The sequence below is a fragment of the Bubalus kerabau genome, chromosome 3, assembly GCF_029407905.1.
Source record: "Bubalus kerabau isolate K-KA32 ecotype Philippines breed swamp buffalo chromosome 3, PCC_UOA_SB_1v2, whole genome shotgun sequence".
Classification (NCBI taxonomy): Eukaryota; Metazoa; Chordata; class Mammalia; order Artiodactyla; family Bovidae; genus Bubalus; species Bubalus kerabau.
The window spans coordinates 160833305-160855586 of NC_073626.1; the positions used below are offsets into that span (position 1 = coordinate 160833305).

The 22282-nt window shown below is 41.5% G+C and overlaps 1 protein-coding gene across 1 annotated transcript in view; it reads left to right on the plus strand.

The window, feature by feature from the left end:
• Positions 1-16780: 16780 nt before the first annotated feature.
• LOC129646770 (sterol 26-hydroxylase, mitochondrial) overlaps positions 16781-22282 on the plus strand; it is a 43466-nt gene continuing 37964 nt past the window's right edge. The window contains exon 1 of the mRNA XM_055573497.1: positions 16781-17536. Within this exon, the coding sequence (XP_055429472.1) occupies positions 17267-17536 (270 nt within the window). The 5' untranslated portion in view covers positions 16781-17266. The remainder of the gene's footprint in view (positions 17537-22282) is intronic.

Here is a 22282-nt window from a genome sequence, read left to right on the forward strand (position 1 = left end):
GTAGGGAAAAGCAGGCTAGAGATGTAAAACCCTTTCCATGGGGGAATGAAGGCACTCTAGAGACATTTTAGAAGTGAAGAGGCCAGGACAGGGTTTAGATACCTTATCACGCCTACCTCCACCCCAGTGAACAAAGAAACCCTATCACCGTTATTCATTCTACTATTTCACTCTTTGTTGGGGATTTATTTCTTTGGTTAAATATTTCACAGACAGAATGCAAATTAAAAGTATGTGAATTGGGCTTATTCAGTTCTATTCAGAGAGAAGCTTTGATTTAAAAAGGGAATGCAACCTACATGTCCATCGGCAGACGAATGGATAAGAAAGCTGTGGTACATATACACAATGGAGTATTACTCAGCTATTAAAAAAATGGATTTGAATCAGTTCTAATGAGGTGGATGAAAGTGGAGCCTATTATACAGAGTGAAGTAAGTCATAAAGAAAAACACCAATACAGTATATTAACACATAAATACGGATTTTAGAAATATGGTAACGGTGACCCTATATGTGAATTAGCAAAAGAGACACAAATGTAAAGAACAGACTTGTGGACTCTGTGGGAGAAGGTAAGGGTGAGATGATTTAAGAGAATAGCATTGAAACATGTATATTACCATATTTGAACTAGATCACCAGTCCAGGTTCGATGCATGAGACAGGGCGCTCAGGGCTGATGCACTGGGATGACCCTGAGGGATGAAATGGGGAGGGATGTGGGAGGGGGGTTCAGGAAGGGGGACACACATACACCTATAGCTGATTTATGTCAATGTATGGCAAAAAACCACTACAGTATTGTAAAGTAATTAGCCTCCAATTAAATTAATTTTTTAAAAAAGTCTTTTTCCTCTCAAAAAAAGAGCGGGGGGTGGGGGGGACTGCAAGGGAGCAGTGGATGCCTAGAGGCTGGAGAAGGGAGGAGCAGGGCACAGAAAATAGAGACCTTGAACTGGAGTCAAAGAACATGCACCAACGCAACAGCTGTGCCAAGGGACGCTTGTGGTTATAGGTCCATTCTTGTGATTTCAGGCTATTTATTAATAGGTGAGGGTGATTGTGTCTCCTGTCACCCTCTTGAGAGGACACACCTGATTGTGCTCAGGGACCATCCAGTACCAAGCCAGTGAAGGAGGCTGATAATCCAGGGACACAGCTGAATCAGTTACCCAAATAACATAGTCACTGAAGGCAGCTGGGGGACCTCCCCTCCTGGCTTCATCTGGGTTTGTCCTAAGGCTCAGCTCTGTTTACGGCTCAAATCCTCGACTGCTTTGGAACACTGATGGTTTTCAGAGGTGTGTAGCAGAGGGAGCTCCATTTCATGCCACTTGACATTCTAATCCAGCCTCTTGAACAACACTCGGCCTTTGATCCCTGTGTAGCAGTTTGCACCCTTGATAATGTCAGGCTCATTTGACTTGACTCTTCATCAGCTTTGGAGTCTTGAGAACTGCGAGCAACCTTAGGTTGTCCTCGGCAGATTTCTCATAGGTGGAAGAATTCAAGAAGCATCAATAGCAGGGCGGGTGTTTTCTAAAGCTCATTTGTGCCTTAATTATAATGGACTGAGATGCATGAAATGCTGCAGACTGTCATGGGGGAAATCTAGCACAATTTTGTAAAGATAATGATCTAAATTGTAACTAATATAGTGGGGAGACCAAAGCCTACCTCCATGGGTAGTTATGAGGGTTGGGAAGGGAGGGGGCATACATAAAGCACCTAGCAAAGTACCTGATACATATATAGTGCAGATTTAAAATCGATTCTAAACAAAAAAGCATTAACACTACCAAAGCCATTTTCATAGAGGAGCAGTAACTATGTAACAGCATGTTACTTTACAGTGGTTTTATGATACCAGTATAGTAGCATTTTGCTGTTATAAAACTGTGATAAACGTGGAACAGCAAACAGGTGATTTAATCAAGATAATTCGTTTAGAAGGATTGAAGTCCTTCAGTTCAGTTCAGTTCAGTCTCTCAGTCGTGTCCGACTCTTTGCGACCCCATGAGTCGAAGCACGCCAGGCCTCCCTGTCCATCACCAACTCCCGGAGTTCACTCAGACTCATGTCCATTGAGTCAGAGATGCCATCCAGCCATCTCATCCTCTGTCGTCCCCTTCTCCTCCTGCCCCCAATCCCTCCCAGCATCAGTCTTTTCCAATGAGTCAACTCTTCGCATGAGGTGGCCAAAGTACTGGAGTTTCAGCTTTAGCATCATTCCTTCCAAAGAAATCCCAGGACTATCTCCTTCAGAATGGACTGGCTGAAGTCCTTAACATTAGTTAAGTCAGAGAAGTGCAATTAAACCTGTACCGATGCAGGCTGAGGAGCCAATAGGGAAAAGCTACCACCTATGGGATTACGACTGCACCTGTAAATAAGAAGCACACCAAGGCAGAATCACAGGGCAGGCCTGGCTGAACTTCCCTTGGCCAGTCCCTCAGTCCCTGATTCAGGCAGGTGGCCAAGCTCTCCTCTCCCTTCCCTGTGAGGCCCACAACACACTCAGGACGATGGCCTGAGCCAAGAGCCTGTATGTAGTTCAGAGAAAGGTCTTCCTCCTCGCATGTCACTCAAGGCACGTTCCTGGGAACCTGGTGCTGAAGCATATGTAGACAGCCTGCTTCTGGGTCAGGGTTTCTGTGTAGCCGAACAGCTCACTGTGATCTATTGAAAGTCAGCCCTCAACTTAGGGGTTTGGTGGGTGGGTGGGGGGCTGTTGGGGGTGGGGCATGGGGAGTCTTAAGAAAAAAAAAAACTACAAGGAGACACCACTTACACAAAACGGCTCAAATGAAAAAAGACTGAAAATACCAAGTGTCTGTGAACATGGAGCAGCTGGAACAGATACATTGTTGGTGGGGATGCAAAATGGCACATTGAAAAATAGCTCAGTAGGTTCTTACTAAGTGAAGCACACTCAACATATGACCCTGCAGGGCAAATGTTCACAGATTTTTTATTCATAATAGCAAAACCTTGGACACAACCCAAATATCCAGCAACTAGTGAGTGAATAAATTGTGAATGAATAAACAAACTCAATATGACTTAGGTATAAAAAATGAATAAATCGACACATGTAACAACATGGATAAATCTCAAGATTATTATGGTGAGTGGAAGAAGCTGGAAACAAAAGACTACCTACTTTATGATTCCATTTATGTAACATTCTAGAAAAGGCTCACTCATGATAGCAAGCTTATATGTGGTTGCCAAGGACTAGATGACAGAAGTGACTGTTGTTGGAAATAAAACTCTATGCCTTGATTGTGATGCTGGTTTACAACCGTTACGTTTGTTGAAATGGATCAACTTACAGACTTAAAATGGATGAATTATAAGTAAATAAATCTGACTTTAAAAAGGCCAAGGAGATTCCATTGCATGATGCACATTCAAAATAGAAGCACAATGAGAGAACACTAAAAGAGTTAAAATTTAAAAGACAGCCAAGACCGACTGTTGGAGAAGATGTAAAGCAATTGGGGCTTTCGCATAAGACTGGGTGCAGATGCAATCGCTGTGAAAGCTGGAAGCTTCTTATAAGTTCACATACATCTCTACCTATGATATGACTTGGCAATTAACTACCTACCTACCTATGACTCAGCAATTCCACTCCTCGGTGTTCTCTCCCCACCTTAATCAAATCATATGTCCATCAAAAATGCTTATTGTGGCTTTTTAATAATAACAAAAATTTGAAAGCAATTCAAATGTCTCTCAGCAGGAGATTAGATAAACTGGTTTGGAGTACTGCTTAGCAATAAATCTCTGATTAATGCAACATGATTCTCAAAAACATCCTGGGTGAGAGAAGTCAGACACAAAAGAATACATACTGAATAATTCTATTTATATGGAGTTCAAGAGCAGAGGACACTAACCTATATGGATTAAAATCAGAACAATGGTTCCCTCTGGGAGTTAACGGTATAGTAAGAAAAGGAGTACAAGGGAAATTTCTGGAGTGATGGCAGTGTCCTATTCTTGACTTAGATGTTGTAGGTAATGCACTAGTTAAAACCCATCAGACAGTATACTTACCTGTGCCTTAATTAAGATAGCAATTGTTTTAGAAATAAAAGTGAAATTAATGTAACATAAAATTAACTGTTTTAGAGTAAATGATTCAGTGGCATTTAGTACATTCAAAATGCTGTGCAACCATGACCTTTATTTCAGAACATTTTCATCAACCTAAAAGGAAACCAAGGCTCTTGGACCCCTAACCCCTGCTTTCTGTTTTCTGTTTCTGTGGCTTTACTTATTGTGGATATTTCAAATTAATATAGACGGACTCATACAATATGTGATCTTCTGCCGCTGACTTCTTTCACTTAGCATGTTTTCAAGGTTCCTCTACTTTGTAACATCTATCAGCATTTCACTCCTTTTTGCGACTGAATAATGTTACATCATATATGTTTACTACCGTTTATCTGTTGATCTTGGAGAAGGCAATGGCAACCCACTCCAGTACTCTTGCCTGGAAAGTCCCATGGATGGGGGAGCCTGGTGGGCTGTAGTCTATGGAGTCGCTAAGAGTCGGACACGACTGAGCGTCTTCACCTTCACTTTTCACTTTCATGCATTGGAGAAGGAAATGGCAACCCACTCCAATGTTCTTGCCTGGAGGATCTCAGGGATGGGGAAGCCTGGTGAGTTGCCATCTATGGGGTCGCACAGAGTCGGACACGATTGAAGCAACTTAGCAGCAGCAGCAGCAGCATCTGTTGATCTACTGTTGAGTATTTCAGTTCAGTTCAGTTCAGTTCAGTCGCTCAGTCATGTCCGACTCTTTGCGACCCCATGAATCACAGCACGCCAGGCTTCCTGTCCATTACCAACTCCTGGAGTTCACTCAGACTCACGTCCATTGAGTCAGTGATGCCATCCAGCCATCTCATCCTCTGTCATCCACTTCTCCTCCTGCCCCCAATCCCTCCCAGCATCAGAGTCTTTTCCAATGAGTCAACTCTTCGCATGAGGTGGCCAAAGTACTGGAGTTTCAGCTTCAGCAACATTCCTTCCAAAGAAATCCCAGGGCTGATCTCCTTCAGAATGGACTGGTTGGATCTCTTTGGAGTCATATCTTTTTACTGTTGTGGATAGTGCTGTTGTGAACGTGTGTCTGAGTATACGTTCATGTTATGTATATGTTCACGTTGTATGTATGTTCATGTTGTGTATATGTTCATGTTGTGAGTATGTTCTTGAGGACCTCTTTTCTGTTCTTTTGAATGTTCTATTACTTTGCTAGGGTCCTGTAACAAAGCACCACAAGTTGGGTAACTTAGAATAATAGTGAAATAATAGTCATTTATTGTCTCACAGTTCCAGGGGCTAGAAACCCGAGCTCAAGGTGTCAGCAGGGTCTTTCTTCTGAGGGCTGTGAGGGAGGATGTGTTCTGGGCCTCCCTCCTAGTTTCTGGTGGCACGGTGGCAGTCTTTGGCATCCCTTGGCTTGTAGACACATCATGCCAATCTCTGCCCTCACATTCACATGGTGTCTTCCCTGTATGCATATCTATCTCCAGATTTCCCCTTTTCATCAGGATACCAGTTATGTTGGAAGAGGGGCCCACCCTACTCCAGGATGGGCTTCCCAGGTGGCACTTGTGGTAAAGAACCTACCTCCCAATGCAGGAGACATAAGAGACACAGATTCGATCCCTGGGTCGGGAAGATTCCCCCGGAGGAGGGCAAGGCAACCCACTCCAGTATTCTTGCCTGGAGAATCCTGTGGAGAGAGGAGCCTGGAGGGCTACAGTCCATGGGGTTGCAAAGAGTCAGACACGACTGAAGTGACTTAGCATGCACGCACATTACTCCAGTATGACCTCATCTTAACTTGTTACATCCGCAATGACCCTGTTCCCTAATATGGTCACAGTGTGATCAGAACGTCAGCACATGTATTTGGAGGCACACAATTCCCTTCATCACAAATGTATACATCAGAGTGGAGTTTTCCATGTCAGGTCCGCTGGAAACCAATCATGAGATCAGCAGATAAGGCTGTAATAATGACATTATCAGTCTTAGTACACAGATCTCTGGAGTAATTTATGCTATACATGGTATATGTAGAATTTGCATTTCCATGATGCCTAACATGAGAGATTGTTTTTTTCCAAAGGTAGCTGCAACAATTTCAACACACATGCAGATCTACAACTGACCTTGCCACTCTTTCATTAGGAAATGGAGTCTAATATCCTCCCCCTTGAATTGGGGAGAACACCTGACTGCTTTGACTAAAGAGTGTAGCAGAAGTGATGCTGTGTCACCTTTGAAGCTGGGTCATAAAGTATCACGCAGCTTCTGCCTTATTCTTTGGAGCATTCACGTTTGCAGCACTGAGCTGCCATGTAGTAAATCCTATACTCTGTGGCTGCCATGCTATGAGGAAGCCAAGCCATATGAAGGGGCCATGTGAGGACACATTAGGGACAGCAGTCCTTGCCTCTGAGTCATCAGTCGTTTCCAGATTCTTCCAACCCACGGTCTTTAAGTCTCCCTAGCTGAACTCTCAGACATTACGGAACAGAAACAAGTCATTCCCACTGTTCCCATTCTAAATTCCTTATCATCAGCCTCCGTGCCTATAATAAAATGACTGTTGTTTTAGTTGCTAAGTACTTGCGCAGTTTGTTAGGCAGCAATAACAAAAGTTTAACATGCATTATTGGTTTTATTGCATAATGCTAGAATGTTCAGATCCTCTAGCTCCATTTACCCTTTCCTGCCTTTTGCATTATTATCATGATTAATAAGAAATACGTATGTTGTTTTTCAGATAACCAAAATGTATTTCTCATATATCCTTGGTCTTCATCCATGGTTCCTGGCTCACACACCCAAGACTCTTGGAATGTACTAAGTGATAAGAGCAATGGGAGAATCTTCTGTTATATTTGGTTTCTTGTTCACAGTTCCTGAAAATGTTTCAGAACTGGAAAAGTGAAATGGTTATCTTGTATAATGAGCCCCTTTCCTCCACAACTGTTTGTTAATGAGATGACTTTTGGAAAAGCCCTAAGGACAGGGACTGGTTGCCAGAGAAACCAACCTTGAGAGATGGAACTTTCAGTTCCACCCCCTGAATTTCAGGGAGAGGATGAGGCACTGAAGTTTGAATCAGGCACCAATGGCCAGTGATTTCCTTAACCATGCCTATGTAATAAAGCCTCCATAAAACCCAAAGGAAGGTTTTGGAGAGCTTCCAGTTAGGGAAACTTCCCTAACTTCCAGTTAGGGAAACTAGGCAAGCTTCCACATGCCACTGTGCCAGGTCCAAACTATATGGGGACAAAAGTTCCTTTGTTCCAGACCTTGTTCCAACTAGTCCTTTCATCTGTTGATTTGTATCCTTTCATATTTTTTGTAATAAACCAGTAATCTAATGAGTAAATGGGTTTCCTGAGTCCATGAAGTGCTCTAGCAAATAAATAAAACCCAAGAAGGGAGTCGTGGGAACCTCTGATTTATAGCCAGTTGATCAGAAGCTGAAGGGCTTCCCTTGTGGCTCAGATGATAATGCGTCTGTCTACAATGCGGGAGACCCAGGTTCGATCCCTGAGTCAGAAAGATACTCTGGAGAAGGAAATGGCAACCCACTCCAGTACTCTTGCCTGGAAAATCCCATGGACGGAGGAGCCCGGTTGGCTACAGTCCATGGGGTCGCAAAGAGTCAGACATGACTGAGCGACTTCCAGATAACAGCCTTGACTTGTGACTGATGTCTGAAGAAAAGGAGAACTTCCAATCTGTAGCTGGTTAGTTAGAGGCACAGGTAACAATCTGGACTTGTGATTGGCATCTGAAGTGAGGTTTAGTCTTGTGGGACTGAGCCTCTAACTCATGGAATCTGATCCTCTCTCCAGAGTAGCTAGTGTCAGAATTGAGTAGTTATGGGACACCCAGCTGGTATGGGAACATTGTTTGGTGGTGTGGAAACAACTTCTATTCCATTGGACTTGGGAACAGAACCTCTTAATTCCTGAAACATTGGTTGGCCAAGAAGTTCACTGGGGGTTTTCTACATGGAAAAACTCAAATAAACTTTTTGGCCAAGCCAGTACATTGTAATGCTACATATATCTCAAGATTGATGAAAGCAACATTCAGCTTTGTGGAGGGTTTTCTCCTTAGATTTCAATCTCCCATTCTGTACATCTCCAGAGTTTGGTAAAGGTCTTTAAGGGAAAAGTGGTTGAGTGCTTGAGGGTGCCTCTCCTTCTTAGTAAAACCTGAACTTCAACCTCCTGCCCATTCCAGGAATTCACAAATGCTCCCAGTATGAAAACATCAATAAGTAATCAGCTATAAGTTCATCCTCACTGGTGTCTTCATCCCTGTAGACCCTACTACTTAGCACATGGTTTTGGGCCAGATGTCTTGTCATTACCTGGGTGTGCTCAGTTGCTCAATTGTATCCGACTCTTTGCGGCTTCATGGACTGTAGCTCTCCAGGCTCTTCTGCCCATGGACTTTTCCCGGCAAGAATACTGAAGTTGGGTGTCATTTCCTCCTCCAGGGATCTTCCTGACCCAGGGATCAAACCCCACGTCTCTCATGTCTCCTGCATTGGCAGGTGGGTTCTTTAATACTAGAGCCACCTGACAAGCCCAGCAGGGGATGATCCAGAGGCAATTCTTGAGAGCTACTTGGCACCAAAGGAACATTCTGGAGTGTAATGGAAGATCAAATTTCCAACTAAGTTCTGTAATGTAAAGAATGTTGCTCCCAAATAGGAGATGGGGTATCCATCAAACTCCTGAGCTATCATTTAATAAAATGTTGGAACAATTTATTATTTAAATTGTTATTATTTATTTAATTAATAAATTATTTATGGATATTATTTAATTAAGTGAGGTGGGAATAATTAGATAATAAGATCCTAGATCACACCAAAGCCAAAAATTAATTCCAGATGGATTGAATTGCTAATTGTGAAAAAAAAAGTAGCAGGTAAAAAAATGAGATTGTCACATATAAGGTACAACATAGGAGGATTTTTTTCCCCCTAATAATCTTGCGGCTGTCCCAAGCAAGATATGAAACCCAGAAGTCATAAGGAAAAAAATGCTAGATTGAACCACACAGAAATTAACAAAGTTACCCTAAATAATAGCCAAGATACAAAGAACAGACAACCAGGAGGAAATACTTGCAATACATGTAACAGAGCTCCCTAAGTAGAAAAAGAACACCAACAAACTAATAAGAAAAGGCAAAAAAATCCAATAGGAAAACATCAAAGGATATGACTAAGGACTTCATGGAAGAAATCAGATCAGATCAGATCAGTCGCTCAGTCGTGTCCAGCTCTTTGCGACCCCATCAATCGCAGCACACCAGGCCTCCCTGTCCATCACCAACTCCCAGAGTTCACTCAGACTCACGTCCATCGAGTCAGTGATGCCATCCAGCCATCTCATCCTCTGTCGTCCCCTTCCTCTTGCCCCCAATCCCTCCCAGCATCAGAGTCTTTTCCAGTGAGTCAGCTCTTCGCATGAGGTGGCCAAAGTACTGGAGTTTCAGCTTCAGCATCATTCCTTCCAAAGAAATCCCAGGGCTGATCTCCTTCACAATGGACTGGTTGGATCTCCTTGCAGTCCAAGGGACTCTCAAGAGTCTTCTCCAACACCACAGTTCAAAAGCATCAATTCTTTGGTGCTCAGCTTTCTTCACAGTCCAACTCTCACATCCATACATGACCACAGGAAAAACCATAGCCTTGACTAGACGAACCTTTGTTGGCAAGGTAATGTCTCTGCTTTTGAATATGCTATCTAGGTTGGTCATAACTTTCCTTCCAAGGAGTAAGCGTCTTTTAATTTCATGGCTGCAGTCACCATCTGCAGTGATTTTGGAGCCCAGAAAAATAAAGTCTGACACTGTTTCCACTGTTTCCCCATCTATTTCCCATGAAGTGATGGGACTAGATGCCATGATCTTCGTTTTCTGAATGTTGAGCTTTAAGCCAACTTTAAATAGAAACAGTCAAAAGGCATATTTTTTTAAAAAAAAGACCTGAGACTTTATAATATTTAAAAGAATTTGCATTAAAGTATCAACATGATTTTTTCACCGACAGGTAAAAAACGGGTTTATATAAATATAGAACAGGGTCTGGAAGAATACACAGTAAATTATGAGCAGGAATTCATTTTAAAGGAATGTAACTGGGGAAGTAGAGCAGAAGTCTTTCAATTTGTTACTTTATATACTTTTTCAAGTGGTGGTTTATTGGTGATTTTTACTTTGGGGATGTTTTGCTGTATAATTTAATTCCTTTGGAAGCAATGTAAACATAAATTGTCTATGCTCAGGAGGCTTAGAAAGCTTTTGTTTGTTTATTTTCATTTGCAAAATCACAAAAATGTATGAGTTAATTAAAAGAATCAGACTAGTTTTTACCTACTCTCATGTCTCAAACCATTATTTATGCATATTATTTGTCTTTGTACTTAATTCCTGGATATCTTCAAATATATGTTTTTCCCCAAACACTTCTTTCTAGATACCGCCTTCCCCTGAAATAGGAAAGAAAGAGGAAAAAAGAAGTAAAGAAAGAAAAAAATAAGGTACTATATGTATGTAAGGATTTAATTGTTTTAATACATTATTAAAAGACACTTGCTCCTTGGAAGAAAAGCTATAACAAACCTAGACAGTGTATTAAAAACCAGAGATATTACTTTGTCAACAAAGGTTTGTGTAGTCAAACTCATGGTTTTTCCAGTAGTCATATATGGATGTGAGAGTTTGGATCATAAAGAAGGCCAAGCACCAAAGAATTGGTGCTTTTGAACTGTGGTGTTGGAGAGAACTCTTGAGAGTTCCTCGGACAGCAAGGAGATCAAACTAGTCAGTCCTAAAGGAAATCAATCCTGAATATTCATTGGAAGGACTGATGCTTAAATTGAAGTTCCAATAATCTGGCCACCTGATGTGAAGAGCCAATTCATTAGAAAAGACCCTGATGCTGGGAGAGATTGAAGGCAGAAGGAGAAGGAAATGACAGAGGACGAGATGGTTGGATGGCATCACTGACTCAATGGACATGAGTTTGAGCAAGCTCTGAGAGATGGTGAAGGACAGGGAAGCCTGGTGTGCTATAGTCCATGAGTTTGAAAACAGCTGGACATGACTGAGTGACTGAACAACAATTACTTTTAGGTGAGGACCCAAGTGACCAAATTAACAGTCAGATGTCACATTGGGAAACAAATTTCCAGAAATGTCAAAAGAAAATGGTTTACTATGTGCTTGCTATGTGGCTTCTCTTGTTAGCGGCTTTTGAATAAGCCATTTGAAAAAAAAAATGGCCTATTACAAGACATATTACACAATTCCAAGAGCCAAAAAGCGTCCTGTGAAGTTATGTCTCTGTCACCTTCGTCCTAAAGGCCATTACTAATAAAAATTTCATGTGTATCCTTCCAGAGATATTCCATGCATATGCAAACATTATGTGGTAGCCTACCATACCATTGCATCTTGCTTTTTATTTTTAAAAATATATTTTGGAAGTTGTTGTGTATCAGTACATCTAGAGCTGTATCACTGTTTCTTTTTTAAAAGAGCTCCAAATGATTCCAATCCATGAATTTATTAGATCTTATTTCATTATTCCCTTATTGATATGTTCAGGTTGTTTCCATTATTTTCTTTATCTGTACAAACAACGCTGTAATAAGTATCCTTGTATACTTGTGATTTTGAGAATGTGCAAGTATATTTGTAGGAAAAAATTTCCCTACAAGTAGGACTTCTGGCTCAAAAGTAAGTACACCTTAAATTTTGAAAACTCTGCAGCAATTGTACTCTCTTAAACCATGATGGAGAGTTTGTTTCCCTACACCCTCAAGTGCATAGTGGTATCAAACTTTTAATCTGTGTCAGTCTTATAGGTGAAAAATGGTTTCTGATGTAATTCTGATTTGTCTTTCTTGCAAGTAAAGTGGAACATTTTTGCATGTGCTAAAGAGCAATATTGCTTCCTCTAGGCATATTTCCTCTTCTATGAATTATCCATTAATTATGCTTTTTCTTTCATTTATTTACTTTTAAACTTTCATTCAAGTTATAAAAATAATGTTTGCTATTTAAAGATTCTCTTCTTAGGTAAGAAAAAATCTAGCTACATGGTATTTATAAGAGATACTTCTAAATCAAAATAATATAGAATGACTGAAAAATAAATAAAAGATATATCAAACAAATGTATAAAAATAAAGTAGGAGTACGAACAAAGCTAGTGGAGGTGATGGAATTCCAGTTGAGCTCTTTCAAATCCTGAAAGATGATGCTGTGAAAGTGCTGCACTCAATATGCCAGTGCATTTGGAAAACTCAGCAGTGGCCACAGGACTGGAAAAGGTCAGTTTTCATTCCAATCCCAAAGAAAGGCAATGCCAAAGAATGTTCAAACTACTGCACAATTGCACTCATCTCACACGCTACTAAAGTGATGCTCAAAATTCTCCAAGCCAGGCTTCAGCAATATGTGAACCGTGAACTTCCAGATGTTCAAGTTGGTTTTAGAAAAGGCATAGGAACCAGTGATCAAATTGCCAATATCCGCTGGATCATCGAAAAAGCATGAGAGTTCCAGAAAAACATCTATTTCTGCTTTATTGACTATGCCAAACCCTTTGACTGTGTGGATCACAATAAACTGGAAAATTCTTCAAGAGATGGGAATACCAGACCACCTGACCTGCCTCTTGAGAAACCTATATGCAGGTCAGGAAGCAACAGTTAGAACTGGACATGGAACAACAGACTGGTTCCAAATAGGAAAAGGAGTACGTCACTCTGCTTATTTAACTTATATGCAGAGTACATCATGAGAAACGCTGGGCTGGAAGAAGCACAAGCTGGAATCAAGATTGCCGGGAGAAATATCAATAACCAGATGACACCACCCTTATGGCAGAAAGTGAAGAGGAACTAAAAAGCCTCTTGATGAAAGTGAAAGAGGAGAGTGAAAAAGTTGGCTTAAAGCTCAGCATTCAGAAAACTAAGATCATGGCATCTTGTCCCATCACTTCATGACAAATAGATGGGGAAACAGTGAAAACAGTGTCAGACTTTATTTTGGGGGGCTCAAAAATCACTGCAGATGGTGATTGCAGCCATGAATTAAAAGACACTTACTCCTTGGAAGGAAAGTTATGACCAACCTAGACAGCATATTAAAAAGCAGAGACATTACTTTGCCAACAAAGGTCCGTCTAGTCAAGGCTATGATTTTTCCTAGTCGTGTATGGATGTGAGAGTTGGACTGTGAAGAAAGCTGAGCACAGAAGAGTTGATGCTTTTGAACTGTGGTGCTGGAGAAGACTCTTGACAGTCCCTTGGACTGCAAGGAGATCCAACCAGTCCATCCTAAAGGAGACCAGTCCTGGGTGTTCTTTGGAAGGACTGATGCTGAGGCTGAAACTCCAATACTTTGGCCACCTCATATGAAGAGCTGACTCATTGGAAAAGACTCTGATGCTGGGAGGGATTGGGGGCAGGAGGAGAAGGGGACGACAGAGGATGAGATGGCTGGATGGCATTTCCAACTCGATGCACATGAGTTTGGGTGAACTCTGGGAGTTGGGGATGGACAGGGAGGCCTGGCGTGCTGCGATTCATGGCAAAGAGTCGGACACGACTGAGTGACTGAACTGAACTGAACTGAACAATATTAAAGTCAAACAAACTAAATCCAAAGCAATTTAATATTTCAAATTTATAAAAGATGCTATCCATCAAGAATATACAACAGTCATGAGTTTTTATGAAACTAAAAATGGATTTTCAAATATAAAACAAAAGATGTTGGAAATAACAAGAAAAATAGATATTCACAAATTCATAAAATTTGGGGAATACCTGAATGGGCTTCTCTCAAAAATTAACATAAGTAAAGCTACAGAGGATTTAAATAACAAAATTGATAAGTTAATAAACAGAAAATACATCTATTTCAAACATGCATGTGAAACATTCAGAAAAATAAAGTGCTAGAACATCAAAGACATGTTAATAATTCTAAAAAACAGATCATATACACTCTGAACACAAAGTAATAATATTATAAATTAATAATAAATGAATGGTCCTTTTCAAAGCAAAAGGAAAACTACAACCATTTAACAAGTAAATAAAGAACTTTCTTTATGACTGTTAGATTAAAAAGAAAATCAAATGGAAATTACAAACTATTGGGAAATGAAGAACAGTGAAAGAAATTGAATATTGATCTCATTGGATATGGCCAAAATAGTATCATGAAAATATGGGGACTTTGCTGGTTGTCCAGTGGCTAAGATTCTGCATTCCCAATGCAGGGGGCTGGGGTTTGATTCTTGGTTGAGGAACTAGATCCCACGTGCTACAACTAAGCACAGCCAAATACATAAAATATATTAAAAAAAAAAAGAAAATATGCAGCATTAAGTCCATTCATTAGGAAACAAAATTGTATTAAACAATGATTTTTTTTTAAAGGTTAAAAATATAATCCGATTTCCTGGTAGGAATCAAACGGTAGAGTCTGCCTGCAGTGTGGGAGACCTGGGTTTGATCCTTGGGTTGGGAAGATCCCTGGAGAAGGAAATGGCAACCCACTCCAGTATTCTTGCCTGGAAAATCCCATGGACAAAGGAGCCTGGCAGGCTATCATCCATGGGGTTGGGAAAGAGATGAACATGCTGAGTGACTTCACATCAACAAAAATAAAATATATCAACAAAATGAACCCAGAAGGCAGAAAATGAATAAAGATAAAAGCATAAATTGGATTTCCACTTCTGTTAATACTGGACTTAACTCTCTTTCAAAGGATAACTTGAAAAGCTGAATCAAATATGACCAGCATTCTCTTAAAGGCATCAGCATCAGAGAATGAACAAGGCAATAAAGGGTTATCAGATAGAACTCCCAAGGTAAGTTAGGTGTTAGGTACCACTGTCCTCTTAGTGCATGCTGCTCAGAAGCTCAGGCATGTCCAACTCTTTGTGACCCCATGGACTGTAGCCCACCAAGTTCCTCTGTCCATGGGATTATCCAGGCGAAAATACTGGAGTGGGTTGCCATGCCCTCCTCCAGGGGATCTTCCTGACCCAGGGATGGAACCCACATCTCCTGCTTGAATTCAAGTGTCCTGCATTGGCAGGCAGATTCTTTACCACTGAGCAACTGGGGAAGCCCGTTCCTCAAAGTAGTATTTCCCATTTTCAGAAAAAGAAGCTGAGAAGCTGAGTGGTTTAGATTCATGGGGCTATCTGAAGTATAACTGAAGTCCATAACCCAAAAGGATTAAGGACCGGAAATACACTAGCCTTCTAAAGGACAGCAGTACAGCTTCAAAGCATCTCATTTCCTTGAAACTGGAATTCTGGTGATTCTGGATTGTGGTTGCCTTTAGGCAACTGTCAATAAACAAAAGTAAATCTTCTGCGAGGAAAATGAAATCATCCTAAGCTTCAAATTTGTTCCACCAGAAACTTAAAGAATACATTTTCTGAATGAACACACAATCAAAAGAAATCAGGCCCAGGAAGAAACCTGACAATATACACAAAACCACCAGAAATAATGGACAATAGAAATTGTTCCACATAGCTTCCATATATTGGAGTTATTGGTCATAATCCTTAGAACTTTTGTAACTATGCTTACAAAAGTAAAGGGGATAAGAAAAAATAAAATTAAGAATTTGGTACAAAATTAGAAATATTAAAAAAATAGATTTAAGAAAACTAATCAAAATTGAAAACTGAAAAATACAATAATAGAAATTTAAAATTCAATGGATGGATTTAACATAGACACAGCTGAAGAGAGAATTAATGAGCTAGAAGAGACTAAATGATAGAACAGTACAGAAGAGAGGGTAAGATACCCGGAGGATACATTTAGAAAGTCTAACATATAATTTGAAGTCCTAGAAGGAGAGGAGAAAAGTAAATGGGGTAGAAGGAAAGTTGGAAAGTCTGAAAACTTCCAGAACTAATGAAAGATATTCAGTCACAGAGTCAAGAAACTCTATGACCCGCTAAGGGGATAAATAAAAAGAAACCCACAACTAGCTACATGAGCCATCAATCTAATTTTCGCCCTCTTGATCTTAACAGGCCATTACTGCCTCTGCCTGCCTATAAATAACCAGTTCTTCAAATGCTCTTAGAACAAACTTTATCCTCCTGCTGGTTCAACCTCTAATGGGTTGAGTACACTTTGGCTCCTTGTTTATCTTATATGTGTATGAGTCATGTTTTTAACATTTCGAAACTTGTACTTCGAATATACATATATGAAACGGAGATTTCATGAAATAATTCTTCTCCTTCTTGAAATATTTTCTGTTCTATTTTATTCTTTTCCATCTTATTAAAAGTTCATTTTGGTCACATTCACTAAACGTAATCTCAACCCGGTAATCTCAATTTGCCTTTTGAAAAATCCTGCCTCAGCTGACAAGGGAGTGAGTGGGTGATGGGGTGGGAGAGGGGGTAGAATTGCATTTAAAAAAAAAACAACAAAAAAACCCTAATACTTAAATTAGTTACTTTGGCTTCCTCCCTCCAAAGAATCAGACTACCCTGGATACAGGATCAGGTTTTCTGGGATTTTGTTTTTCCTTTGGAGGATTTTTTTTTTTTTTCCCCCCTCTTTCTTGCTCAGCGCTCGGACTCCGGGATTAATCCCCGGGGACTATTTGGAAAAAGCCAGCGGCCGGCTCCATTTGGCCCCTGGGAAGAGAGGAGGCCAGCCCGCAGGACAAGCGAAGGCCGGTCTCCCTGGGTGGGGCCTCGCGGCCTTGGAGGGCTCCGGGGTTGTCCAGAACTTCGCTGCACTCCTCGCCGGAGTTGAGACCAAGCGAACTTCGAGTTCTCCTCGAGAGCTCGCGGAAGTGCGAGATGGGCAGTCGCGGAAGGGGCGGCCATCGTTAGAGCTCCGTCGGGCTCCCCTAAGTCCCCCGTGCATCTTCTGCCTTGGGGTTGTCCGGCCCCTTCCCGAGCCAGGAGGCTTCCAGTTGGAAAGGGTGACTTCTGTGAGTCCCTTAGGTCATATCTGGAGGGACTGAAGACCGCGAGGAAAAGGGAACAATAAGGGCCCGCCTTAGTCCGGCACGCCCTGGGCCACCGGTACCCTTGAACCCGCCCCTGCTGTTCTGTCTCTGGGCAAAGTCCAGGCGCTCTGGCTCGAGAGCCAAAGGCGCGGCGGGGCGAGCCATGAACCGAATGGGCGCTCTGGGCTCCGCGAGGCTGCGATGGGCGCTGCTGGGGACGCGGGCGGCACTCCCTGGCCTCGGCTCGTACGGGGCCAGAGCCAAGGCGGCGATCCCCTCCGCCCTCCCTGCGGCCCAGGCGGCTGAGGCTCCCGGAACCGGGCCTGGCGATCGGAGGCTGCGGAGCCTGGACGAGATTTCAGGGCCAGGGCAGCTGCGCCTCTTATTCCAGCTGTTGGTGCAAGGCTACGTTCTGCATTTGCACCAGCTCCAGGTAACCGAGCGAGGGTGGTGGCGGTGGTGTGGGGCTCGCGTCAAAGGGATGCGGTGAGCACCGGGACAGAGAGGCTGGGGATGAGGAGACAATGAACAAAAAGTGGAGGACATCAGGAGAACGTAGCCCGGACCGACTGGGGCTGTGGTCATAACCCTGGACGTGTGTAGCGGTTCTGAGTTGAAATGAACAAACAAGTCAAGGAAGGGCATGAAGCCGTAGGGCACAGGTAGGAGATACGTCGGGAGGCTAGGATTAAATTGGATAGAGGTTGGGAGAGAAGGGAACTGTCTTGGTAATAGAATAGCAGTTGCAAGTGTGCAAGCTGCGGGATGTTATAGAACCACTTTTTCTGTGGTGATATCCCTACCAGACTTCTTTCAAAGGAAGTGGTTTCTGGAGGATTGCAGAGGTTTGGCAATTTGCAGGGTAAATTTGCCCTTAGTGGAAAGAAAGATGTCATTGCTTAAAAGAGTGAAAGCAAAATCATAGACATTAATGAAAAGGCACATTTTTGTTATTAAGAAATCAATATCCAGTGAGAGGTTTATCCGGTGGAACACTGTTATGAGGCACGGATGGATAGCCCACTGTCAATGGACAGAGACTGGAAAACCCAATGTTGGTTAAGTTGGAGAGGTTTTAGGAAGTGAACCGAAGAGATTCACGTGGGATCTGTCTTCCTGAGAACTATTAAATATTAACGCACCCACTCTGCCCCGGGAACTTTTCTAAGAACTGAGCTTCAATAAATTATGGCCAATACCCACATGCGGGTTAAATGCTCCTTTTGGGGAAGAGGGGGATTGTTGTTGTTCAGTCATTAAGTGGTGTCTGACTCTGCCACCCCATGAACTGCAATACGCCAAGCTTCCCTGTCGTTCACCAGCTCCTGGAGTTTGCTCAAACTCATGATGTCCATTGAGTCAGTGATGCCATCCAACCATCTCATCCTCTGTCATCCCCTTCTCTTGCCTTCAGTCTTTCCCAGCATCAGGGTCTTTTCCAATGAGTCGGAGTAAACAAATCAGTAATCAACTAATTTCAGAAAGACCTGAGTGCCCTGGGAGGAGAAGCCAGTCTGGGGATGGGGGAGAAGTGGGACCTTTGATTAGACTGTGCCATCCAGGCACATGTGAGGTTATCAGTGGTTGACAAGAAGCATCGACAGCCCTTGGGCTGGGCTGATGAACTGATTGGTCACCTAGTGGCTGTGCTGGGCAGTAGTAAAAAATGAGGAGGAACTGTGGGGACTTGGGATATGACAGGCCTTTGAGGAGGGCCTTGAAGGCCAGACTGCGGGTCCTGGGGGTTCCTCTGAGGGGTCATGGTGGGCTCTTGAGCAGGCATGGGGAGAAGATGGCTTCCAAGGGACACTGCCCAGTTATGTGCCATGGGATGGATTGGGCAAGAGAAGCAGAGAGAGCCTCCGATAGCAATAGAAATGGCAGTATTTGAGTAACCACTTCCCCTCCCCCTCCGGAAACTGGACTGAGAGTTAACAATGAGAGAGAAAATGACTGTGAGGCTTTGAAAGTCCATACTGAACAATTTCTCTGCACCTGGCTGGGCCACTGCCATCTCCCCTGGGATCTTCTCTGTTGGGTTCATGTTTTTGAGATATGGTGGGCAGGTCACAATGCACTCAGAGATGGTTAAAAAAAAATCATTTGCTGTGTGCTCCGCTCCAAGAAACCAAGTAAGCCAAGAAACCAAAGTCCTAAGAGCTTCTCCTGCTTGATTTAACCTCTAGAAATGTGAGCAACCCAGAGGATGCCCCAAGGGTGGGTTCTAAGACTTCTTACCATTTCTTAGGGAAAGTTTACTGGAAAGCTTTCCTCAGGATTATCTCTATAGCAGTAACTACCAAAGAAATTCTCGACTGCCCTAGAAAGTGGAAGACGAAGCAGGAGAAAGCCAGAAATGCGTGGCCTTTTAAAGGAGAGATCAGGACTCTAATTTTGCAGAGCCTCCTGGCTCTAGCCTTTGTATTTCAAAGATCTGGAGTCACGTGAACCTGGGCTGCTCCATGGGCAATATATTAACTCCTCCGCTGTGTAGCTGGTGTGAGTTAGTATAGAGTGGAGGGCTGCACATCCTTAAAAGCCCATTAATACCCTTTTTTTGAGGAAGAGGATGCTTCCAGTGACTCACTTTTTATCAGTTCAGATCTGTTTGGTTGCCATTCTCACGGTTTTAAACTATAAACCAGCTTTATTGGTTCCTATTAGAAAAGTCTAATAATTGTGTGCCCATCAGGTATATTTTGCTCCAGGTATTCATGAGACCATGCAACCCACCATTTTGGTCTTCTGAAGTTCTCTTGGCTCTGCTGTCTCACAGAACTTAGTTGATTGGCCCGGGTTAATCGCCCATTCCTGAACCCATCATAGTGGCCAAAGGTGTGCTATAGCTTAGACTCATGCAGGCTCACTCCTAGAGCTGGGGCTGGGATCCCTGCCACCTAAATAGGTGTCGACTGCATAGGAGGAGGAGTGGAACTGAGATAAGGGTAGCCGACCATAATGTCCCCTGCACCATCAGTCGTCCAAAACTGCATATTACACATAAAATTAATAAAATCAGCTTAGGGAAGCATTGTAGGACTTTAAGGGGTCGGACTGGGAATTGAGACATGTGAGAATCATGCAAGTGCATAAATGCCAGTTCCCTTCTCTTTTCTAACTAAAATAATGAGAAAGAGTGTTGAAAAAGTGAAATGTGAACATATCTTAAATTTATATGTAAATTTACAACAAATTGATATCTTTCAAAGGTGTGGACCCTGAGAATGATAAGGTCAACTGTCTATTCTGTAGCTCTGATTGTGGACTGCCTGGGTTGGTGACCCCTCTTCTGTCTCCCTAATGCTTCCTGTACATATTTGTCATTTCATGCATCATCTTTTTTATATATGTATATACTTAAGAAAATTTTTTTTCCTGTGAGAAGCACTTTGAGATTTACTCTTTCAGCAACTTTCAAATATACATATGGTACTGTCATAGTCACCGTCCTGTGTGTTACACCCTGGGAGGTAGTCCTGTAATCCCCACTTACTTATTTTATAACTGAAAGTTTGTACTTTTTGACCACCTTTATCCATCTTGCCCTCCTCCCATCCCTTACCTCTGGCAACCGATGGTGATGGGTTTTCTGTATGTTTGAGTTTTGTTCTAGTTTGTTTCGATTTTAGATTCCACATATACATGAGATCATTCAGTATTTGCTTTTCTCTGTCTGACATTTCATTTAGCATAATCCCTTCAAGTATATCCATGTTGTAAATGGCAAGATTTCCTTGTTTTTTTATGGCTGAATAATATTCCTCTGTGTGTGTGTGTATGTGACATTTTATTTAGTCATTTATCCACTGATCAACACTTAGGATGTGTCTATGCTTCTATGTCTTGCCTATTGTAAATACTGCTGCAGTGAACATTGAGGTATATAGTGTTTTCATTTTCTTTGGATAAATACCGAGAAGTAGAACCACTGGATCATATCATAGTTTTATTTCTAATTTTTTGAGAAACCTCCATACTGTTTTCCATAGTAGCTGCACCAATTTACAGTCTTACCAACAGTGCACAAGAATTCCCTTCTCTCCACATCCTTCCCAGCGCTTTTTTTTTTTTTTTTTTTTGTCTTTGAGCCATTCTGATAGGTACAAGTTGATATCTCATTAAAGATTTAATTTGTATTTCCCTGATGATTAGTGATGATGAGTACCTTTTCTCTTACCTGTTGGCCATCTGTATGTCTTTTAAGGAAAAATGTCAATTCAGATCCTCTGCCCATATTTTAATTGGATTTTGTTTGTTTTACTATTGAATTGTTTGAGTTCTTCATGTATTTGGATGTTAACTCCTATCAGATATATGATTTGCAAATATTTTATCCCATTTGGTAGGTTGTCTTTTCATTTTGTTGATGGTCTCCTTTGCTGTGCAGAAGTTATCTGGTTTAATGTAGTCCAACTTGTTTATTTTTGTTTTTATTACCTTTGCTTTTGCTGTCAAATCCAAAAATAATCATCAGCAAGGCTAACATCAAGTAGCTTACCACCTGTGTTTTCTTCTGGGATATTTATGGTTTCAGATTTTATGTTCAAATCTTTAATCCATTTTGGGTTAAGTTTTGTGTATAGTGTAAGATAGTAATCTTTTGCATGTGGCTATCCAGTTTTCCCAAAACCATTTATTGAGGAGGTTGTCCTATTATATATTCTTTACTCCCTCATCATAAATAATTTATGATATATATATATATATATATATATATATATATATATGGGCTTATTTCTAGGCTCTCTATTCTTCCACTAATCTGTGTATATGTGTTTATGCCAATACCTATTGGCATAATAGCTTTGTAATATACTTTGAAATCAGGACACAAACCCTCCAGCTTTGTTCTTCTTTCTCAAGATTGCTTTGAATATTCAGGGTCATTTTTAATTACATGTAAACTTTAGGACTGTTTGTTCTATTTCTGTGAAAAATGTCATTGGAATTTTAGTAGGAATTGCAATGAATCTGTAGATTGTTTTGGATAGTATGGACACTTTAATAATACTAGTTTTTCCAATCCATGAGCATGGAATATCTTCCCACTTGTCTTCTTTAATCTCTTTCTTCAATGTCATAATTTTCAGTGAACAGGTTTCCAGGATATTTTATTTTTCTTGATACGACTGTAAATGAGAGTATTTTCTTAATTTCTCTTTCTGGTTGTTTGTTATTA